This window comes from Gavia stellata, chromosome 8, assembly GCF_030936135.1.
Source record: "Gavia stellata isolate bGavSte3 chromosome 8, bGavSte3.hap2, whole genome shotgun sequence".
In the NCBI taxonomy this organism is placed as follows: Eukaryota; Metazoa; Chordata; class Aves; order Gaviiformes; family Gaviidae; genus Gavia; species Gavia stellata.
In genome coordinates this window covers 24,626,282-24,649,431 of record NC_082601.1, presented here as the reverse complement: position 1 = coordinate 24,649,431, position 23,150 = coordinate 24,626,282, and the positions used below count along the sequence as shown (strand labels likewise).

The 23,150-nt window shown below is 37.3% G+C and overlaps 1 protein-coding gene across 1 annotated transcript in view; it reads left to right on the top strand.

Annotated features, from left to right (window-relative positions):
• The window catches only part of SP3 (Sp3 transcription factor), a 36,608-nt gene extending 13,704 nt beyond the window's left edge, over positions 1-22,904 (top strand). The window contains exons 5-7 of the mRNA XM_059820338.1: positions 11,830-12,022; positions 18,725-18,921; positions 21,184-22,904. Of these exons, the coding sequence (XP_059676321.1) occupies positions 11,830-12,022; positions 18,725-18,921; positions 21,184-21,500 (707 nt within the window). The 3' untranslated portion in view covers positions 21,501-22,904. The remainder of the gene's footprint in view (positions 1-11,829; positions 12,023-18,724; positions 18,922-21,183) is intronic.
• Positions 22,905-23,150: the final 246 nt, after the last annotated feature.

Here is a 23,150-nt window from a genome sequence, read left to right as displayed (position 1 = left end):
TTGCTTTCCCTTTGAAATCTAAAATTTGAATTTAAATAATAAGCTGGGATGATTTTTCTAGTTCTTTTTGGTTTGGAAATGACTTCTATATTACGGACTTAGCAAGGCAAAGTTACCCAGACCTAGATAAGCCTGCTTTTCATTGGCTTGTAGGCAACAGTACCAAACAGATGAGTGTGCTGCTCAGAGCATTTGCTCTGCTGAGTAATCTTGGTTCTTAAATTTTCTATTTCCAGTGACTGCAGAAAGTCTTGGTTTGTCTCCATCACACCTTGTTACCTATGAGGACAGTGGGTATAGACATCAGTAACAAAAAGCATGTATTGTGCATGATAATACAGCTAAACTCAGATGTTGGAATCCAGCTCTTGGAAAAAGAGCCCTGTGGCTAATACAAAATACAAGGAGGATTATAACTTCTTTATATCTGACATTTATATTTGGTATAGGATCATGTAGCTAATGTTATTGCTTGTGGAGTAACATAGCAGAAACTTGAGAAGAAAGATAGAAAGGAAAAGGAGAGAGGAACCAAAAGAAAAGACACATGAAAAAGAAATTGAGAAAAGTTGAGCCTCCTGTGTGCTGTGTGTATTATTTTGTCTATTGATGGCCCTTGAGAATGTCTTAATGGTGGTTCATAATAAAATGCAAGGGAGTTCCATCAAGCATTCCTTAACTGTATTTTCCTGTGAGGAAGTTCACATGGGAAAGGAAGAGAGTAAATGGGATATATGAAATGTGATTAAATAGGCAGAAGCAGTAGATGAATAGCAGAAACTATTGCCTGAAGTGAATAGCTATAAACACCTGGTTATATTAAAGATAGGGTGGAGATTTATAGTGACATTTTTCCTACTTGTCTAGGAATAGTAAATGGACTGGAAGGTATTAAAACTGCCATCCCCTAAATTTGAGGAGAATTTAGGTGGTCGCTCCTTTATGTTACAAGAAACTCACTTTTCCAAAGTAATGATCAGTGGGAAACTGCTTCTAACTAACAGAATCAGACTGAATTATCTTGATTGACCTTCAGTGTCTTTTCCATATGTGTCTGGTATTTTGTCTATATAAAAGTTGCCTGAGATGATATTTTTCAGTGATGTTCCTCCCTTTCTTGTTTATAACCCCTTACAATATGATATGGCACCCTTTCTTCAGGTTGAATAATAAATAAGCAATTAGAAGCAGACAGTGAAATTATAAAAAAAATTTTTGCAGTCAAAAATATATTGCTCTTCTGATCTGCAAATGGGGAAAAGCAGTTTAGTTTTAAACTGAAAGAGGAAGGTATGTGGAAGGGACAGCAGAATGAGAGAAGTTAAAGCTAAAGGGTGAGAGGCTAGTTGATTCTTCTTTTCTGCAAACTACCAACAAGCTTTGAGGCAAGGTAAGAAGGGTTTCCCTGTATTTTCTCCCCCCAGCTCAGGTAATGTACTTCCTTCCATAATGAATACAGTCGGGCTGTATTTTCTGTTTTCATTTGGCAAAACTTTTCTATCTGAGGCAGAAATAAACAGAACATACTCCTAGTCTTGGATCAGAGATGGTTGGTAATTATCTGAAGTCCAAATAACATAGATTGCTCTGTTAGCAGTGTAGCTGTGAAAACCGTGGGTTAGGTTTTAGATTTTTGGTAGCTACGGTCCATTGCACCTGGAATACTGTGTTCAGGTTTGGGCCCCTCGCTACAAGAAGGACATTGAGGTGCTGGAGCGTGTCCAGAGAAGGGCGACAAAGCCGGTGAGGGGTCTAGAGCACAAGTCTTATGAGGAGCGGTTGAGAGAGCTGGGGTTGTTTAGCCTGGAGAAGAGGAAGCTTGGGGAGACCTTATTGCTCTCTACAACTACCTGAAAGGGGGGTTGTAGAGAGGTGGGTGCTGGTCTCTTCTCCCAGATGACAAGTGATAGGACAAGAGGATATGGCCTCAAGTTGCGCCAGGGGAGGTTTAGATTGGATATTAGGAAAAATTTCTTTATGGAGAGAGTGGTGAAGCATTGGAACGGGCTGCCCAGGGAGGTGGTGGAGTCACCATCCCTGGAGTTATTTAAAAGACATGTGGATGTGGCGCTTAGGAACATGGTTTAGTGGTGGACTTGGTAGGGTTAGGTTAACGGTTGGACTTGATGATCTTACAGGTCTTTTCCAACCTAAATGATTCTGTGATTGTGTGAGAGGTGTTCTTCCAAGCCTCGCTTTCCCAGGTAAGCAGCAGAGAACATCTTTACTGTTCTCATGAGTGTGTGAGAGGAAAAAATGTCTTTACCTAGGTCCTACATTTTGTTTACATAATGGAAAGTCATCGCAACCCTATAACAAAGCTAATAGCTTTGTCCAGGAAACGTACAGTTTTCTTTGAAAAATATCCAGTAATTATGCTTCTGCCAAAATGTCCACTTTAACAGGCATACGTACATATGCAGAGACTTGCATTGCACTGAATTTGTTCTGAAAAGTTTTGGCTGAGCTTGTTTTATCTTAAAATGTTTATTAGAGCTCATATTCCTCCTCATTGTGCTTAGTGTTGTCTTGCAGTGGAGAAGGGAAGGGTATTGGTTAGTCATAGCTGAAACCTCCTTCAGCATTGCTTTTCAATACAAAAAGCTGTATCAAATCATGTCTATGTGTTAAACAGTGTCAAAGAGATAGCTTTCTCACCTGTGTTCTGGCTTTCTTCATCTGGTCTTGAGAGGAAGTTAAACTTGAGAAAGCTCTCTAGTAGTCTACTCCTTTTGTTGGCAGTTTGTAATAAAATACTGCATTCTGTGTTATAAGAAGAGCCATTACACACACAGTTCACATTTCTCTTTAGCAACTTACCTGTTCAAGAAAGCTATTTATTTTTAGTAGCATGTTTATAGATTCTTCTTCAAACATTTCATATAAAGTAACCTTCCTTTTGGAAAAGAACAGAGTACTGAAGTGTACCAACTTGGTTTTCATGTTTCTGATCCTCTAAATTTTGTTAATTTGAAAGAATTTTTAAGTTACTGGATTTTTTTTTTTCCCTAAAGCCATCGTCCAGACGAGGGAGACTTAACAGTGCTAATCAAAATCTAATTGTAATAGTGTCTCAGCTAATTTATTAATATACTGAATCAGTTTTGGATTGGTTATCTCCTGAAAATAAAAAGCGATTTTACCACATATTATCTGGGTTGCTTAACTTTTTATAAGATGCTGAATGTGGGGTTTTTTGATACTTCTTTTGACTATTCCAGTAGCATCCGAAGAAACTAGCAAGTAACCTGAAAGAAAGTAGCATGGGCTTGAGAAGGGACTTCGCTGCTTATCAACCCAGACACACTCAGCTGGAAGATTCGTTTATTTAAAAATAATAAAAAAAAAAAAACCCTACAGTTTCCTAGGTTGGTCTACAGTTGGAATAAAGTCAAAGGGATTCCCTTCAAGAGTTGACTCAAAGTGCCACTGCAAAACTGAGGTCTTCATTTCTACCTCTTTCTTCCCAGCTCCCCCTCTTCAGGAGTATACACAGCTACTTGCGGACTCATCTGCCTGCTGCCATTGAAAATTACAGTCATGCCTGTTGATCAACTTATAACAGTTGATAGAGAGTGGGAGTGGTTGGCTGTTTGTGGTGGGGAGTTCATTCCATTCCTGCCAGAACCTGAAGTCTTTGTCATGTTGAAGTAATTTAGCTATACTAAATCTGGCCAAAAAATTCATAGACAATTTTCAAGGTAAATAGTTGCCCAAGTGACAACTTATCTTTCATCTGCTGTTATCTTGTGAGTCTTTGGTCTAACATCTGTTAGGTAAAACAGTCTAAACCGCCAAACAAACAGAAGTGGAGTATTTACAGTTTTATTTGCAGGGATGGTTGTTTCAGTGTTTTAATGCTTCTGGTGAAGTAGTGCAGAATGCTACTTAAAGCATAGCTTTCTTCTGGCATCTGGAACTTCATAAAAAGTTTTGGCTAGTTTTCAGTATTACACAAGTTAGTTTTTTTCTTTTTAAGTTCCAGTTTTTAACCTTATTAATTTTACTTTCAGTTATGTAGTTTTTTCTTCTAAGACATTCTTTATACCAAGCTTTTGAGAGAAGGGCATGGTGTTATTATGAAATTGAATCTGGTTATTAAAAAAGTCTTATGAAATGCATAAAGTAAACTGACGCAATGATGTTAAGTAAATATTTTCATCTGACAGCATCTGTTCTGGGCTATCCCATTTACATTTGAGGCATTTGGTTTGCATGTTGTAAATCAAAATAGTTAAAAACAATTCCCCCACTGTTTTATTTTTGATATGAAAAATTAAATTGGAGACTGACAAATTTAAGTTAGTGCAGGAATTAGAGCTGTTTATGTACCAGTCTTGTATAAATAGTTTGCTTTCAGCATGCTTAAATTACATTCCTTATTTTCTCATTTTCAAAGGAAATTAATAAATTATGGAAGAATTAGATGATCGTGCTTGTATGTGTTTCACAATCTTACTTATAACAGCATATAGTAAATTATGTCACTTCAAGTGTAAGAAAGTTTGCATAACTGTAGTCTAATTATTTTTTTTTTAATGCAGTATCTACTGCTGTGGAATAGAATTGCATTTTTTCTTCAAATTCTTGAAAAGATTGAATTGTTGCATCCTTCCTCTGTCTGTACTTTATGTGCTTTTCTGCTCTGTGTTCCAAAACAGCTCAGAATCTAATTCATTTTCTTACAGCCCATGGTGGTGAGGTGAAACTTTGTTGTATGTATGTGACTCTTAAGTGAATATTCTGTCATGAATGCTGAGTGTCTGGTGATGCAACTTAGATTCTCAAGGTTAAAGAGGTTAGCCTGAGTTATCTTAGGCTCAGATATCTTCAGGATGTTCACAAAAGAATATATCACCCAGTTTCAGGTGCTCATTCCTTTTTCATTTTTCAAATACCCTTTTTACAAGATACTCCTGAAGCAAAAGGAAAACTCTCTTACACCTGGGGGGATGTATGGCAAGTATCCATGAAGTGAAAGAGGCAAGACATTTTATTTCCAGTACTGCTTCAACTTAAAAAGAAGGCTGGAAACTAATCTTCTGTCTTTTTGCAGTCTCAGCACTTTAGGTCCATTGTTTCAGGTTCTGTGCAGTTTTCTTGTCTTTTGAACCTCCTGGCAGGATCACATACTTTGGTTCTCATCTCTCAAGCTAACTTGTCAGTGCATCTGGCTCATAAAAAGCATCTGAAGTTTCTACCAAGGACAACAGGAGTCTTTTCATAATACCAGGAATGCTTACCAGGATCCTAGTTGTGATTGCCATCTTGAAGATAAGGCTGGATCGTAGATGCGTTGTCTTTCACTGCTTGTAGAAGACACGTTTTTTCAAAAGGTAGTAATTTTTAAGGGCAAAAGGGGGAAAAATACAGATTGTCAGGGAAATGTCTTCATTATTTATCATACAGAAATGATAGTTCTCAATCTGCATTTAAACTTCTTGCCAGTTTTTAATCCATGTATTCAGTGTATGTTTTGTACTTCATTTTTCTTAATCAAGATGTTTTACTGTATCCTAATAAGTCACTTGCTGTGCAGAACTCTCAAGTATATTATATCAACAATAGTGTCATCACTGATTTTTTTAAAAATTACTTTTGAATCTAATTGTTCCCATAATCCCATTTTGAGTGGTATTAATTCTTTCCCTACTTCTTTGAGTCTTTGTTTACCCTTTTTCAGTATTACCACAGTGCTAGCTTTTTTCTAACCCACTGGAACATTCACATGGTCAAAGGTTTGCAGCATTAAAACTGCAGAGAGCTTCTGCAGAGAAGAGAGCCTTCTCTTAAAATTATTGAATGGAAATTATCCTGATCTGTTGATTTAGTAAGTGTTTATTTCAGTAGCTGTTTTTACATCTTCCTGACTTACTGTCAGTGGGAAGCTTTTCAGTCTCATCTAGTGATAGGACCATTATTTGTCTTTTACCTAAATATAGAACAGAAGTACTTATTGAACAGTTCTGTCTTCCTGAATTACTGCTGACAATTCTGTTTTTTGACCCTAGCAGCGGTCTAATACTCTTTTATGTAGGAATACTTAACCCCGCTGGTCACAGAATTCTCTGTGTCCTCCTGCTTTCCTTACCTATTTCTGCAGTTCCTGGCTTCTTCTATATCGAGCATGATCAACTCTCCTTCCCCCTTTCTAGTTAACCCCTCTTATATTTTCAACTATGGGGAAAAAAAGGAAAAAATAAGAGCATGCTGCAGCAGGCATCCAAAATTTTGAGAATCTGTAGGCAACACAAAGAACTGCAGTTACTGTAGGGTAAGTAAAACTGTTCTTTGATGCATAAATATGTGTTGTGGTAGCTCTGGGTTAAGTATTTCCGTGATTCAAATTTTTAAATAATCGGCTTAGAATAATGCATAGGATCACTTGGAAATACAGTATGTGGCATTTCTTGCAAGAAAAAAAGTCTATGGCTCTATTTTTAATAATTTTGCTGGTACTGCTTAAATATTAAGTATTGTGAGGTCCTGCTCTTAGACTTGTACACAACAGTTGTTTTCCTCAGAAACTTAAAATCTGATTTAGAGCTATTGAAACTAGATGACAGGCTTTCTTCTGAGTGGAGGTTCACAGGTATTTCAAGATGACATTCCATAGTGTATCTTCTGTTGCCTTGTAATTTGTTACATAGTAAAAATGCCTGAATTCACACTTAAGTTTTGGTGGGCAAATCAGAGTAGAAATCATTAACCTTGTTGAGTTTCCTGTCTGAAAGACAGTAGGGAGAGCTTAATTTAGATAGTTTAGTTTAGATGGGAATGAACAAGGACAGTGTCTAAGAAATTGGAACATCTTTATTAAAGCTTCCTCACATCCAGAGATCAGGGGAAAATGAGTCAAGATACTGAGAGAATGTGGGTTGCACTGTAGAGAAAACTGAAAACAAAAATTAACAAGAGAAGATGGAAAGGAGATGGGAATTCACATCTGTTTTCTTGGGAGGGGTGGGAAGGGAAGCATCTATTTGGAAAAAGAAATGAATAGGCATGACTGATTACAAGACGTTGAAACTGCAGTCAGTTTGTGATGCTGTGAGGAAATTGGCGTGAAGGTGTGTGCAGTGCTGCTGCAAATCTGTTTTCAGTTGAAAGACCGTATTTCTGCTTTTCAGATCAGGAACTTGTAAAGCTTAGCTGAATGAAAAGCCAGAGTGGCTTTCAGCATCTAGGAAAAGCAGCTAAACTAGAAGCCTGCAGTTTGGAGGCGGTTACAGGTAATGCTGAGAGTGCCTTTATCTGACATTCTGCAGAGGCAGATATATGAAAAAATGGAAGTGGTGGCAGTCCTCAAATGAAACGTTTTTTTGCACTGCATCCTCCTCCTTTCTCAGTTTATCCCTGTTTCTGTGGCTGTTGGGTAAACTAGTAACTCTTGTCACAGATGAAGAAAACTGCATTTTCTTAAAGTCCTGTTTGAAACAGACCAAGATAGAACATGAAGCTTAACTGATGTTAATCTGATACATGGTGAAGTAAGTAAATGACCTGGCTATATCTGTGAGCAGCAGTAATTCTCTCCACACTAGATTATAGTTGAAATGTACTCAAGAATAGTTTAAATTGCATTTACGTCTGCATCGTTTCATCCTGTCAGTTTAGTTATTCTTCTCTGAAGCGCTTTAAACAAATCTCTTAGTTATTGTTTTTATTTGCCAAATACACTTAAACTTGCTCCATATTGTAGTCAGCTCTGTTTTTTCTGTGACTATGAAATACTACCTTTGGAACAAAATTGTACACCAAGATCCCAATTTGCATCCTTTAGAGGAAAGCAAAACCTAAACCAAATCTAGCTCACTAGATACCAAGAAGAACTTGAACAGAATATATGGTTTTCAGAATCTGTAGGCAGTTTGAAACAGTATCATTGTCTGAATTTCCCCTTCATACTTACCTAGTACTAGGTCTTGAACTTAATAAAGTAATAAGGGTATATAGATATTTGAAAGCATGGAAATAAAATAGTAGTAAAGAAAATGTAACCTTCATTTATCCTGTGTTTAATTGGTAGAAAACAAAAGTTGCTTCAAATTTACCAGTGTTTGCATCAGCTTGTCATGACTTGAGAGATTATGTAAATTTTTTAGGTCCATTTTTTTGCAGAGTATGTGCAAAACCTAGTATTCTGTCAGTTGAGACTGAATTAGAACGGAGCACATCCAGAGGAGCACCAAGGGAGAAATGCGGAGTCGTTGCTATCTGTATGAATTTGCATAGTCTCCAGTTCCATTGCATTGGAGAAGACTCTCTTTATCTGTTGCTCTTCTCCATGGTTTGCCCCTTCTACTCCTTCATTTCCTTACTGTTGTCTAAATTACAGTGGCACTTGCTCCTCCTCCCAAAAATAGTGATGGAATTTTCCCCCATCTCTTGCAATAATGTAAAACTTACTTGGAGAGCAACAGACTCATTGGTTCTAAGGACCTTGTTAAGGCAATCAGATTCACTATGGGATTTGATACAATCCACTCTCTGCTATACTACATCCTGGAGAGCTTAGATAAACACTTCATCTTTTGATATTTCTTTTAATTTTGTTTTATTTAAAGTATAATCTGCATAACTAAGTATTAAAAAGTCCTGTCTGTAAATTGCCAGTTTACATTATACTTTTCTGTTGCCTGGAGTAGAAGATGGTCCTTCCGAGGAATGCCTAAAGCAATAGCTACACTTTCAGCCTTACCGAGATAACCAGGAAACAGCACAAAATTACGAACACAGTGCTACTTTCAGTTCATTTCAGTTTTGCTTTTTTTTAAAAATAGTACCGTAAACTATTTTATGTCTGTGCAAGTTGTTATTTTCCCCAGTATCCTCAACTCTTAAGACTGTTTTGTCTGTCCCTCTTCTTTTTGTCCAAATAATTTTCTCATTTATGCCTCCACTGTTATAAAACTATTATGAGCCTTTGTGCTGCTATAATAATGGTGGCAATTGGGAGGGACTGGGAATAGAGAGATACTGATGAAAAAAGTGGAAGGAACTCATGATGAAAGTTGGTGAACTGGAACAAACATTGCATGAGTTGAAGGTAGAAAGTCCTGGATACTGGTGTGAGTAATAGACATTCTGGACATGTTTCTATTGTTAGGTGTACCTCTGTTATTAGAGTGTGACTTTGGGGTGTTAATATAACAGGAGAAATCGTATGTTATATGGAATTTTTGACTTCAGTAGTGGAGTTGGGTCTTGGGAGCACAGATCCATACCCTAATTTGATTCATTCATCTTTGCTAGGACATGTTGATATCTCTTTTGAAGTATGTGTATGCAGTGCTAACTGGATTCAGCTACTGAGTTTACAAACTCACTATATGCCAACATCTAATGTTAGTAAGATCATAATGAAATATTCTTCTTAATACAGTGTTTTATTTTATTAACATTACTTCTTATTTTGAATAAAACCAGAATGTATACAATGTATGTTTTGTGAAACATTTGATTGGTAAAAGAATTTTGAGTATGGTGCATAACATCCAGTCCTAAAGAACTGTCTGGAGGCTTGAATTGCCCTGTGCTGGCAGCCTTGCCACTTTGCTGTATTTAAATTCGTATTATGTGCCCAGTTGCATAAGAGTACATCAGGCTTTTGCCTTTTCCTAAAGTTGCTGTAAGTGCATATATTAGTTTACTTAATAGTATCCAATTTGAAAGATCAACTGTATAAATTCTTTGTATGTTGTATAGTGTTTTAATCTTTGCTTATGTAAAATGGATTTCATATATAACATGTATATACAAATTGTTACATATAATAAAATGATTTCATAGGTGAGTCTCAGTAAATGACTTGGTAGGAAAGATAGTTTGGTGGCTAATGCAGAAGACTGGAAGTCACCATGGAGGTTTTCTAGGTCTTCACATGAAAGATATTTGTTATGTTGCTGTTTGAAATTTTGAACTTCTTATGGTAACAGTGAAGCCCAGTGTGCAGGTGACTTTGGACTGCAAAAGCTTACCACAGTAGTTCTGCTTGATGTTCCCACATGCGTACAGACTCAGGAACAGTGAGTGTGCTAGCTCCTGGATTCCCACAACTCAGAGCCTGTCATATTCATGCAAACTTAATTTCTAGCATTGACTTTTGCAGCCAAACCAGATAAATATTCTAGACTTCCCTGTTTCTGAGCTGCAATTGTCTTCCCAATGGAGTGGCTTTCTAGGGAATTATTTTAACTTTAGTTACATCAGTGACGTAGTTTACAGCACAGTCCCGCAAATGGTTATGCATGTGCAACTAAAAGGAAGGCAAACTGTGGTGTTGGGAAAGACTGGACTGAGACTTTATTAGCACCAAGCAAATTCTTGTGTGTAGCTACATCCTCTGTCTCTAAACAGAAGAATGCTGGAGGTGATTCAGAAGGTAGAACAGGTAACTATTACTCTTTACATGTTTTATCATTAATTTCTTTCCTGATATTTACTGGGACAGGATGCTGTTTATGATCTGACCCAGCACAGTTTTTCTTATGTTTTGTCATGCAATCTGTGCAGCTTTGTCTTCATTGTACGGATGATGGCTGATACACTGACTCCCAGAAAGAATTTAGAGTGGCCACGGTGTTCAATTAAGGATTCGGTGTTTGAGTGGGGTTTGAGTTAAGGATAAAAATCTACATGATAACTGAGTTTGTTCTGCAGAGAAAGCAGTCTCTTAAATACATCCAGAAAGATACAGAGCTTTTAGTTTGAAGCTTCAACAAAAGAAAAAAATAAAAATAAAAATTTGATGGTTGGCTTATTAGTTTGTGCTAGTGGCTAATAATTTTCACTGAAAAAAATACAAAGTAAATTACTCTGCTGAACCAAAGAAGGAGCTGGGGTTCAGCTTTCTAAAATGATATACAGAAACCATCTTTTTTTGAAATCCAGACTTTCAGCTCATTGAGAATCCAGAATAGTGTCTGAGGGGAAAAAATGTCCCTATTAAAATGTAAATTTGTTAAAATAGTTGTTGTTTCACACTGTACTATGATGCTGCAATTAGTTCTTGGATTAGACTGAATGAATGCTCTGTAGGGAGAGGGTACACATTCTTGCAAATGTACATACTATGAGGATAACTTAAGAGGCTTTTTTGCTTCCGTGAAACTGCAAAGACCTATTTTGACTACTACCTCATCAAAACATTCCAGTGGTTCGTGTGTTGCTTGCCTCTTTCTAATGCTGAATAACATTCTTCCCTAAATGTTTTCTTCTCTATGTATAGTGGAAAAGGCATAAATTTGGGGCGAGAAGGGGAAAATGGAACAAAGGCATGAATTTGTTTTGTTTTTCTTGGATATCTTGGTCTTTCTTAGGTCAAAGCCTTTTATTTCATTGATTTCTCATATTACTTCATATATCACTGTGCATACTGAAAACTTCTGAAGATCATCGAGAAAGAGTGTTTCTACTACATGTCACACTAATTGAGAAAGCCAGTGGAAACATAAATGGCTACTCAGGATCATTTGAAACATGCATTTACATTTTTTTTCAACCGCTGTCCAACATCTTGTTCCTCAGTTTTTCCCAAGTTAAAAGCAAGCAAAATCCTCCTGGTGACAGCATTCCCTACCAAGAACAGTTCAAACTTAAAGTTTAATACTTCATTATAGCTTGTCGTCAACTTTGAAATGTATAGTAAGGTAAACTTTTAAAATATGTTACAGGTTACAAGGGCACAGGAGCAATGTCAGTATGCACTAAAGGATGTTGACTTTTGACTGACATAGTGCTCTCAACAGTAAAAAGATTTGATCATTATAGTTGCCTTATCTCTATTTAATGGGCTACTTATGGATCTGTGTTTGTTCTTTTCCTCAGATATTAGGATTAAAGAAGAGGAGCCTGATCCAGAAGAATGGCAGCTCAGTGGTGATTCCACACTGAATACCAATGATCTAACACATTTGAGAGTACAGGTGGTAGATGAGGAAGGGGACCAACCACATCAAGAGGGAAAAAGACTACGACGAGTAGCTTGCACGTGTCCCAACTGCAAAGAAGGTGGTGGAAGGTATGTAACATTCAGTGTCATATAATGCATGTAATGATGAAAGCAAATAATGAGTGAGGAAAAAAGGAGCCTTAGTTAACAGCAGTTGTCTGCAGTGAGAGAAAACTAGAGGCTTATGTAAAAGAGCTTATGAAATAGAGGACTGCCACCTTGATTTCTGGGTTTGCAGATGAACGGGCAGATTATTCCATCCTCTCTGAGTTACTCCATTGAGATTAATTGGAAAAATCTGGAGTTAGATGCCACCTAGTACAAGTGAGGGGCATAGAACATTGCCCTAAATAATATGAAATTGAAATATTTTGGAATATACACATCTGTGATTGGCTTCCTATCATACATCAAGGACTTGATTAAATCCTGTGTTCCCGCATTTCCTCACTGATTGAGCATTTTTTTCCCCTAGTTTGATTGCTTTAGAGTGTTACAAAAATACAGTTATCCTGGTTTTCTTATTCACTGATTTCCTCAGAAAAACAAGGTTTGTATAATAACTCTTAAATACCAAATTTTGAATTGGCTGATTGTTTTCAGTCAAAGTTAGTGGAGATCTGGCTAACAAAGAGGTACTAAGCTCCAATTCATATAAAACTTCAGGGCTGCATAGAAAGCCATGTTTTATTATTCTACATCTCATGAAAGTATTCTTTGGCTTTTTGTTATTATAAAGATTTTACTCTATTCCAAAACACTTCCTTTTAAACATGTTGATTATGGATATGAGAGAGGAAGTGGGGATAATAGGCTGCCTTTTAAAATACTTAGGTGTGTTTGTGCTTGATATAATTGTGCAGCGGCTTCTTTCCAGTACACTAAAATTTGTCCATTTTGATAATAGTTTCTTCTCTAATATGGATGTCTTATTTATGTGAGCACTGTAGTGTAAATTACTGAGTTCTCTTTGAAGAACCTGTCAGTGTCCTATGGCTCTAAGAGTTCTAAGAGTACTGACTGAATATGTCTATTGCTAAGTCTCTTGATACCTTCTTTGCAAGCATGGAGAGGTGATATCTTAGTCAGCCATGCCGAGTAAATATTAAGTGTTTAAGACAAAAACACTTTCATACATTTACATTACGAATGAAGCTAGTGATAATATCTGCAGTTAAGGTTATATAGCATCTTTGTCCATCAGCTTCCTCTTGTTAAATTTCTATGTGTAGTTCACTGAAACCTGGCACAGACATTTCTAAGTTCTTGGTGAACCTTGGCTCTGCCTTGAAGATCTGCCCAAAGTACACCCTGGGTTGAGATTTGCTTCAGTCTGGGAGAAAACTCTGAAAATGTGATTTGCACTGTCCATGTTCTTAGGAAACATAGAGATTTCACATGTTGCATCTTCCTCGCACTCTATTCCAAACTACAGTGGCTTTAATTTAGAGACATCTTTACTTTAAAATCCACTTCCTCATAAATGGAGTTGCTATAACACCAAATTTTCAAGTCGAAGCCCAAGAGAGAATCTTTTTGAGAGATGGTTTTGATGAAGTCTGGAAAAGGGTGTAGTGTGACTGAAACTCACATATGGGAATTTGGGAAGGAGTTGAGAGAAGAGCTAGGACAGAGTTTAGATAGGTGAGAATCTGAAATCCACTGTAAAGGAAGGACTGGACACATCAAATGTACAAAGTAAGTAGGAAAAGTAGGACAGGAAGTCAGGATGTGAGAAGAATTAGGACTGGAATAGAAACAGCATAATGAAGGAGACAATGGTGGGGAAACAGAAAAAGAGTGAAAGTGCCTACAGTTGCTAGAGCAACTTTCCCATCAGAATGTAGAATTCCTTCAGAGTCTAGCAAAAAGGAGTAAGCCCACTTGGAGGAGTATTTTCCTTCTCCCTCTGATACATGTTGATCATGTTCCATAGCTGCTACAGTTACTGGTTTATCTCCAGTGCTGCAATTCTGAGTTTTGATTTGTCTTTTCAACTCTGCTGATGACTCGTGGAGTTTCAGATAATAGGACATTTGCTTTTATAAATTTCTTCAGATAGCATTCACAATTGTTAAAATAATGTTAAGACTGCAAAATTGAAAACTTGGAAGTTGGCAAATGCCGAAGTTAAGATATCCTGGGCAACTTTAGTTTAATCCCTTGTGCATATACGTTATCATTTGGTTTCTAATTACATGACTGCATACTATTTTTTTGGTATGACCCCAGTGCCATTCAGTGGATGGGATAGATGATGCACAGGGAGTGAATCAGGGCTGTGTAATGATTGGCACCTGCTTCACTTATTGCAGATGGAACGCATTTAGGGAATGAGATAAGGGACTGCAGCAACAGGGCTCTGAAGTTTTGGATGTGTTTGTCTACCCACCCCACCTTTTCCACTGCAGAAGTACTGAGTTCATTCCTATAAAGAAGCCGATTGAGCTGAATTGTGAACATCTACTGTACTCTAAGAAAATATGCTTCTGCTATATTGAACATGACACCTCAACTGGTGGGTGTTTAACAATTTTGGCCTTAATCTCTTTCTACGTCCTATTTGGATGTTTGAAATGATTGTACTAGTTCAAGTTCACTACACAGGAGTGTTGCAAGGTGATAAATTCATTAATGTTTGTGAATTGCTTAGACACTGTGAGTGTTGTGAGTACCTGTGATGGGAAAAAAAAAATGCTGAGGAAATGAATAATTCTGTATTTAAGATAGTACTTAAATAATATGTAACTAGTAAGACAAGAAAAGCACATTAAATCAGTATGAAAAAGCTGAATAGCATTTCAGTCAATGAATACCATCCCTTCTGTGGACTGAGTGGGGTAGGAAAAGGTAGTACATGGCTTCACATATGCAGACTTCATCATAATTTCATCTTTTGCGTAGCCTTAGTTTTGGCATTTCTCGTCTTTTCTGTTTTCTGGATGCAAAGGGGAGTTGAGGGGTTCTTTTCTGGTTTTTGTTGTTTGTTTTTGTTGGGTTTTTTTGACTCTCAATACAGAGTTAAGACTATGTTGCAGTTTTCAAAGGATTTCTATTTATACCAGTACTGTGAAGTAGGAAGCCACTATTACCTTTACCTTACTGGGCAGGGAGGAAGGTAGGAAAGGAGGAGGGTGATGTATTAGATGTGTACGTTAAAACCTTATAGCCTCAAGCTTATATAGTAAATGGGGGATAAGCAAGTGGAGAGAGAGAGAGAGAGAGATGTACCTCAAAGGATGACTCTGATCTCAAACAGACTGTGTATTAGGCTTCTAGTTAGGGTGTCTAAAGTTAAGTGGAAAGTTCACCCTCCTCTCAGTTACATCTGGAGATTTCACCCTCCTCTCAATTACATCAGGAATTACATTGAGATGTAACTACTACTGTCTGGATCTATAGAGGAACAGTGCTTCTGAGTACCACTTCAGGTACATAACTCTAAAATACACATTCTTAAAATAACTAGTAAGTGTATGTTTTACCCTTGAAATACTTGGTGTTCCTCCTGGAAGTAGTGCTGGACTTAAAGTCCAGTTTCTCAGTGGATGAATGTGTCTCCTGCTGAAACCATTGCAGTCTGCATGGTTACTAAGAAACGTGGTTTCCAATCTATAAAACTGAAATGTACTATGAAAATACTTAAATATTAATTGATTTAAAGATTCCAGTTGAGTAGGCCTGAGTCATATCCTTTTGCTCAGTGGTGATGGTTATTGGCCAGTGCAGCAAGAAAGGCCTCTCACCATGACGTGTTAGGGCATAGTGCCAGATTGTCACAGCTGCAAAGCGTCCGGATAGAATTTGGCTCATATCCAGACAGTTTAGAGCACACATGAAGCAAACATTCAGATGGCTATATGAAGCTGTGTAGAATAAATACGTTTAGTTACTTATTCACAGTAGTCTTCTGGATTTCATTCTGTGAATCCCTAACTTTCCTCTCACTTTGAACTTCGGAGCCCACTAAGGAATTCTGTCACCGATTAGGTGAGGTGCTTAGAATTACATCTGCTATACCACCTGCACACAGTAAGCTGACCATGAGTTGAACCTTGGTTTTCTTCAGTCTAGACTAAGGTGCAATTAAGCAACTTCAACTGATTGACTTAGGAATCTTAAAATTATTCTGAGGGAATTCTGGTGTGATTTCATGTGATTTGTGTCACATTTATGTACTGTATCATGCAAAGTTACAAAACATTTGTACTGATTATTGTGGAGGGGAAGACTATAGTATGCTTGGAGAAGGTGTGAGGATGAAATACCAAATACAAAAAAATGTTCTATATACAGAAATATATTCTCAAATGCAGAAATGCATTTTGTTATAAGCACAGGCTGAGCACTTCTTAGGGTTACTTGGAGTTGGACAGGCAATTAAAGACACGGGATAGCAGGATCCTGTGGAGAATTCTTTCAGTTACCAAGACTGTATAATGGAGAAGAGTCATGGGTGTTCCTTTGCCTTGCACCACAATCGCTGGATGCCTTGAGCCACGAAACAAGAGGACCTGAAGAAGAGCTGTCTAGAACTGAATCATTAGATGAAGGTGAACGTAGAGCTTGAGAACTGTGGAACTGGTTGCAGTAAGGCAAAAGGAGGAATGCGGAAAACTTCTTTCTTGGAGTCTGGGGAGCTGGATGTTTTGGGCTCATGGATGAATGCTACTGGAACTGTTAAGGGTACAGTGAGTTTTGTGTGGTGGCCTAGCCATCTGCTGAGTCTGAGAAACTAGAAAAGAAAGGGGGCAATCTAAAGACATTTTGCTAAATACCTTTGAGATTGGTTGAATGTTCAGAACTTGTGATTATTGAGCTTTTGTGTAGGTGGCATAGTAGAAAGTTAAAAGCCTGACGTTACAGTTGATTTTGCTTCTTAATCTTGTCTTAAGGGAACGGCCATGGAAGAGTGTGAACCTGGCAGTTTAGATGTAGCAAAGGTTACCAAAAATGGATGTTTCAGCTGAGGTAGGAGGTGTAAAAAAGGCAATGTTTGTCCTGGTCCAAAGAAGGGATCTTCTTTTGGGACATTTGAAAAATGAAAATTAAATCAAAAGTGTTCTTGCCAAGACTAATAATGATGGAAGAGCTTAAGATGTCAGGTCAGATGTCACAGAATTTTTTTGCATGAAATTTATAAACAAGCTGGATAAAACAGGCAGGTGAACTTTCTGGGAGGCTAAGGATTGGGGGGTGGCAATAAAATTAAAAAAATCAGATAGATAAGCAGAATCTCTTCTATCGCAATATCCATAGGCTCATACGAGTCTACTGGTACTATAGAAGGGTCAAAAGCCTTCTGTACTCTCTACTTCTGCTGCTATTGAATTTGTTCTGAAGTCAAAACCTACATTGTCATGCCAATTAGTATCTGAAAGTGATAGTTGTTTTTTTTCTTCTGAGACAAAATGACTAATGAAGCACTATGAATATCACTCTATATTGAGACTTCTTACAATCCAGTTAAGATCTAGAAAATGTTTCTATCTCTTTACTTTTCTGGGCTGTCTGGAATGTTTTATGTGCATGTGTGCTTAGGTTGGAACTCCTTTTAGATGCTGTGAGCTTTTAGACTGAGTTAATTTCCGTGCCTGTTCAGAAATGCTTGCTCCAAGTGCTAGCTCCTTAAAATGTATATGCATTTTACGCTGAACCCTCATTAGACGTAAACCAGAACGTTTCTGAATGCAGGGATGAGAATCTAGCTCTAGTAGTTGCTTGGCAAATCCTTCAGCCACTGGACGGTTAAGCAGAAGTTGAGAACCCAATTTGAGGAAAAAAAATTGCTGTGGGGAGGCAACTGAAAATAGTATAATCAGTCATGGAGGATGGAGTGCCCAAGACTGTGATTTCATAATCTACTTAAGCTGTTCCAAGTTAACATTGCTGATGAATAAGGTGGCCTGATGCTTGGCTGCATTTTCCATTCTCTTCCCTTGTACCAGCATTTACCATTCATATAGCTGCATTGTCAGCCAGATCTGTTCCCTGGAGTGCCCCTTTCAGCAGCAGCAAACACTTAAATTGGCTAAAATCAATCATGATGCCCTGCGTTGGCCAGACTGATCTTTTTCTGGGTCTTCAGAGGCTCTCTCTCTCTCTGGTGATTTTATTTAAAAAAAAAAAAAAAGGAAAAAGAAAAAGTTAGGCTTTTGTGTTAGGTGCTTCCACTGAATCAGTCACCTACTATTTCAGTGAGGCAGCATCTTAAAACAGGTGTCAATCTCAGTAGTCTGGATTATACCATCTGTGAATTATGTGTTCATTTTGACGGATTTTTTTTTTTTTTTCTGAAATACCAAGGGATTAATTTAAATGTCAGCAAGATCAGCTATTTCACTGCCACTGCTTTTAGTGGAAATATTCAGGTTAGTATGCTTGTCCTCCAACCCCAAACTGCTTCTCAGGTTTCCCCAAGATGCCAGAAGTCCCATCTGTTCTCTTCCCAGTTGCCAAAATCTCCAGTTTCCGTTTTGGCAATTGCAGTAACCAAAACTGTCTTTGGTATGGTAAAAACTGAAACTGGGAGAAATTTAAAATATGGGCACTTCAGCATCAAGGTAGTACAAACTGCTGTAATGCCTGTATTTCCAACTTCATATACATGTATGCTTTCTAAAGATTACACTTCCATCATTTAAGTTTCACATGCTGCTGAATTTATAGTTTGTTGCAGAATCAGGGTAGCGTTATAGAATTTAGTTCCAGCTTCTTATGGAGTGTACTGGAATGTGATTGATTTTTTTTTTTTTTTTTTTTTTTTAACAGAGGCTCCAACTTGGGAAAAAAGAAGCAACACATTTGTCACATACCAGGGTGTGGCAAAGTATATGGGAAAACCTCGCATTTGAGAGCTCATCTCCGCTGGCATTCTGGAGAGCGTCCATTTGTTTGTAATTGGATGTTCTGTGGCAAAAGGTTCACTCGCAGTGATGAGCTTCAGCGACACCGAAGAACGCACACAGGTTTTCAGTCTTTGATTCTGGTGCACTTAACTAAATACGTGTTGTGGAGAGGGCTTGGATAAATAACTTTTAAGAGGATAACAGATCTTTGTATTGGATTGATTTTCATGTAGTGTGACTTTTCTAAAATCAGCTAATATTTGGAGCTATGTAAACACTTTGGTTTCTTTAGTAGGTCTGAGGAGGATTTTGATTCTTTTTCGATTCAGAACTGACATTTAAGCTAATATTTAGTATAGATTAGTCAGAATACTTTGATTCAGGTTCAGCAATGCATTTAATTCGTTTGAACCAGATTAGAACTGTTGTTCCAACTTAAAACTTCAGTAATTTTTCTCTCATTTTAAAAAAGAAAAATAAAAACAGAGGGCTAGATGTCCAAGGAATTAGATGTCATTCACAAAATCAAGGAAGAGCGTGTGGTGGTGCATCATTCCACATCTTCTAGTTTCATGGTTAGACCACCCATTAGGGACTCCAGGTTCACATTTCTCCTTTTGTCTAATACAAAGAAAAGAAATCAGTCCATATCTTCCACCTTTTCAAGGAGCAATTTGTTTCAAATCTGTTGACTGTACTACCTGTTTTCTACAAACTGAACCCATAATTAAATTCTACAGGGTGCTTACCTTTTAAGATTAGACTGTTTGAAAAACCCAATGACAATAGATAAATAATTTATATGCTTATCAGCATTTACGTTGCTTAGAAAACTCTTTGCAATGTCTACGAAAAATATTTCATGTTTTGTACCTAATGGTGTGCTTTTGTTAGGCATGTTGGATGCTTGAACCCAAGCTGGGTTGTTATGGTCTGTCTGGATGGACAGCCAGATGGGTTTAAAAAAAAAAGAGGCAGATTGAATGATCCAGCTCAGAGGGTATGGTTAATGGCTCCTAGTGTACCTGCATACACAGTAGAGAACTGCAGGGATCTATCCTTTGACCAGTTTTAACATCTTTATCACTGACCTGGAGGAGGCAACAGAGTGCACGTTTCTTAGGTTTGCAGATGACATCAAGCGGGGGCGACCGGTCAATACGTTTGAGGGCAAGGCTACTATTCAGAGGGACTCAGGCTGAAGGAATGGGCTGACAGGAACCTTATGAAATTGAGCAAGGATAAATGCAAAGTACTGCACCTGGGATGGAATTAACCCTTGCAGCAACACAAGCTAAGCACTGACTAGTTGGGAAGCAACTCTACTGAAAAGTACCTGGGAATCTTGACAGACAACAAGAACATGAGCCAGAGCCAGCAGCAAAGATGGCCGGGGCTGTATCAACAGAAGCAGACGCTAGTTTTAGGGAAGTGATTATCACCTTCTAAGCACTGGTTAGACTGCGTCTAGAATATTGCATCTAGTTTTCAGCCCCGAATATAAGAAAGGCACTGATCAACAGGACTGAGTTCACTAAAGGGCAACCAGGATGATCAGGAAGCTGGAGCATTTGCCTTATGAGGAGAGGCTGTAGGAACTGGGCTTATTCAGCTGCACAAAGAAAAGAGTAATGGCCGGGGGGAGCTTAATAGCAGCCTTCTAGTACCTGCAAGGCCACCATTAAGAAGACAAAGACAGACTTTTCATGGTGGTGCATTGGCGGGAGGATGAGAGACAACAGACATAAGTTGAAACAAGAGAGGTTCAGACCAGATATAACTAAAAACTTTTTCATTGTGAGGACAGCCAGGCACTGGAACAAGATGCCCAGAGAGCTTTTGCAGTCTCCATCCTTAAAGGTTTTCAAGACCAGACTGGACAAATTCCTGAGCAACCAGGTCTGACCTCATAGCTGACCCTGCTTAGAGAGAGATCAGACTAGGGACCTCCAGAGGTCCCTTCAGACCTGAATTACCTGATGATCTTGTCTGTCAGTCTCGGGTGTGATTCTGCAGGAGCTCATATGGTCTTCCCTGTCCATCATTCGGCAGGTTTTGTTCTCCTCTTAAAAGTTACTTATTGGTAATAATTGCAGTGAAACTTAGCAGCCTGAGGATATGAGATGGCAATATTCTTTAGCTTGCCTGCAAGATCTCCCCAAACTCAGTGAGACACAGAAAAATAAATCAATTCTTTTAAAGGATTTGTATGGGTGTCTAGAAATCTAACACACAAGTTTATCACGTTGGATTGCTTTTTTCTTCAGTGTAGATGTTAGAATTCTGACTCTTAAAGGCAGTGAGTTATCTCAGTTTTTAGTGTACATGTGATATTTTTAATGTTCTTGAAAACATTTTTTTTTTCCTTATCTCCTGTGACAGGTGAGAAGAAATTTGTCTGTCCAGAATGTTCAAAACGCTTTATGAGAAGTGACCACCTTGCCAAACACATTAAAACACATCAGAATAAAAAAGGTATTCACTCTAGCAGTACAGTGCTGGCATCAGTAGAAGCAACACCTGATGATACTTTGATTACTGCAGGAGGAACAACACTTATCCTTGCAAATATTCAACAAGGTTCTGTTTCAGGAATAGGAACTGTTAATACATCTGGCACCAGCAATCAGGATATTCTTACCAACACTGAAATACCTTTACAGCTTGTCACAGTTTCGGGAAACGAGACAATGGAGTAAATATTACACAAGATACCTATTAATTGTGGTTATTTTTATACAGTAGTGAGAAGAATATTGTTCCTAAGTTCTTAGATATCTTTTTATTGATGTGCAAAAATTTTTGGATTGACAGTAACTTGGTTATACATGACACTGAAATGCCTTACTTTGTATGATATTCCATAGTATATTAAAATGGTAAAATTGCATGGGTTTTGTAGGTACTTTTGGAATCTAGAAGAGATGAAATTTTACCAAGTTATATTAAAAAAAAAAAAGAATTTAACGATGGAAATGGTAGTCTAACCAAATGCATCAATCCTGTGTGGTTTAGTGTAAAAAAAATGAGAACATGTTGGTATTTATCTATTGTAAGATAAAAGAAGTTGATGGGTGAAAAGAAATCATGTTATGATAAAAGAAATTTTGTAATTTTCTTGATGACTGGAATTTTTATTATGCATAACTGACAAATCAAGTTTCCAAGCAAATGTTACATAGTGTAGGCTTTACTTAGCTCATCAACTTGTCATTTTGAAGCTAATTATTTTAATTAGGTTAACTATGTACAATATTTTAAGCATTACTCTTGTAAGATTTTGAAAACTACATTTTAACATGGAACTCTAGGGATAGTCACCTTTTAAATCCTATTGAAAAGCCATGTTTAAGATTTAATTTGCCAAAATGATGTCTTGTTAATATTCTTTCAATAACCAAGGTGGGCAATATAACCAATGTTTAAAAAGCTTAAAATGTTAAAAAACATAAATATGTATAGGTTGAGGCATTTGGGTGGTAAGGCAAATGTTATAGTGAAGTATATCCCTTCTTTTGAACATTGGAGGACCAAAAATAAGGTGTATTGCGTCTCAGCAGTGATTTTTATCAAATCTTTTTCCAAAAACCATCTGTCTGCCAGGGCCTTAAAAGCCATCATGTAAATTACCAGTAAAATATAACATATGCAAATACAACAGAAAAATCACTTCCATATTGACAGTACTCCCAAACATATGGATATAGTCATAGTGAACTAGGGGGTTTATGAGGTTTTTATTTGTTTGTTGTTTAGTTTTTGGTTAGTCAATCTGCATTTAAATATCAGCCATCTTTCCTTTTTTGCTTTTTCCCTTAAAAATTGTATGTATCCAGTACATTTAACTGATAAACATATATGTTTTTTATTATGCTGAATTTTCTTTTTATTTTTTAATTACTGTTTATATTTTCAATTATAGAAAAATGTACAAAATGAAGTTATATAGCCAGTCTGTAAGTGCTATACCATTTTCAAAAAATGTACAACAATAATTACTGCAGTTCACCTATTTACAAACATTTGGAAATCTGTTCATTTGTTATTCTTAAAACCACCTCAAATTTAAAGGCTACCTTATTGTACGTTTAAAGTGTATTATAACAGTGTGGTAGTTAATAAAACACTATTTTTTTTTTTCTTTTGACTTGAGTTTACTGTACTTCTTGTTAACTATCAAGGTGTAATTTTATAATATATCTTGATAACCTGAGATGTTTTTTTATTTTGCGCTAGGTGGCGGGAAGTAGAAATGGTGTTTCCTTTCCTTGTGGGCAAGGAGGTGGTAACACAGCACCTCTTCGCTCTGAAAAATCCCCATCTGTATGTACACGGACATGCACGTACTA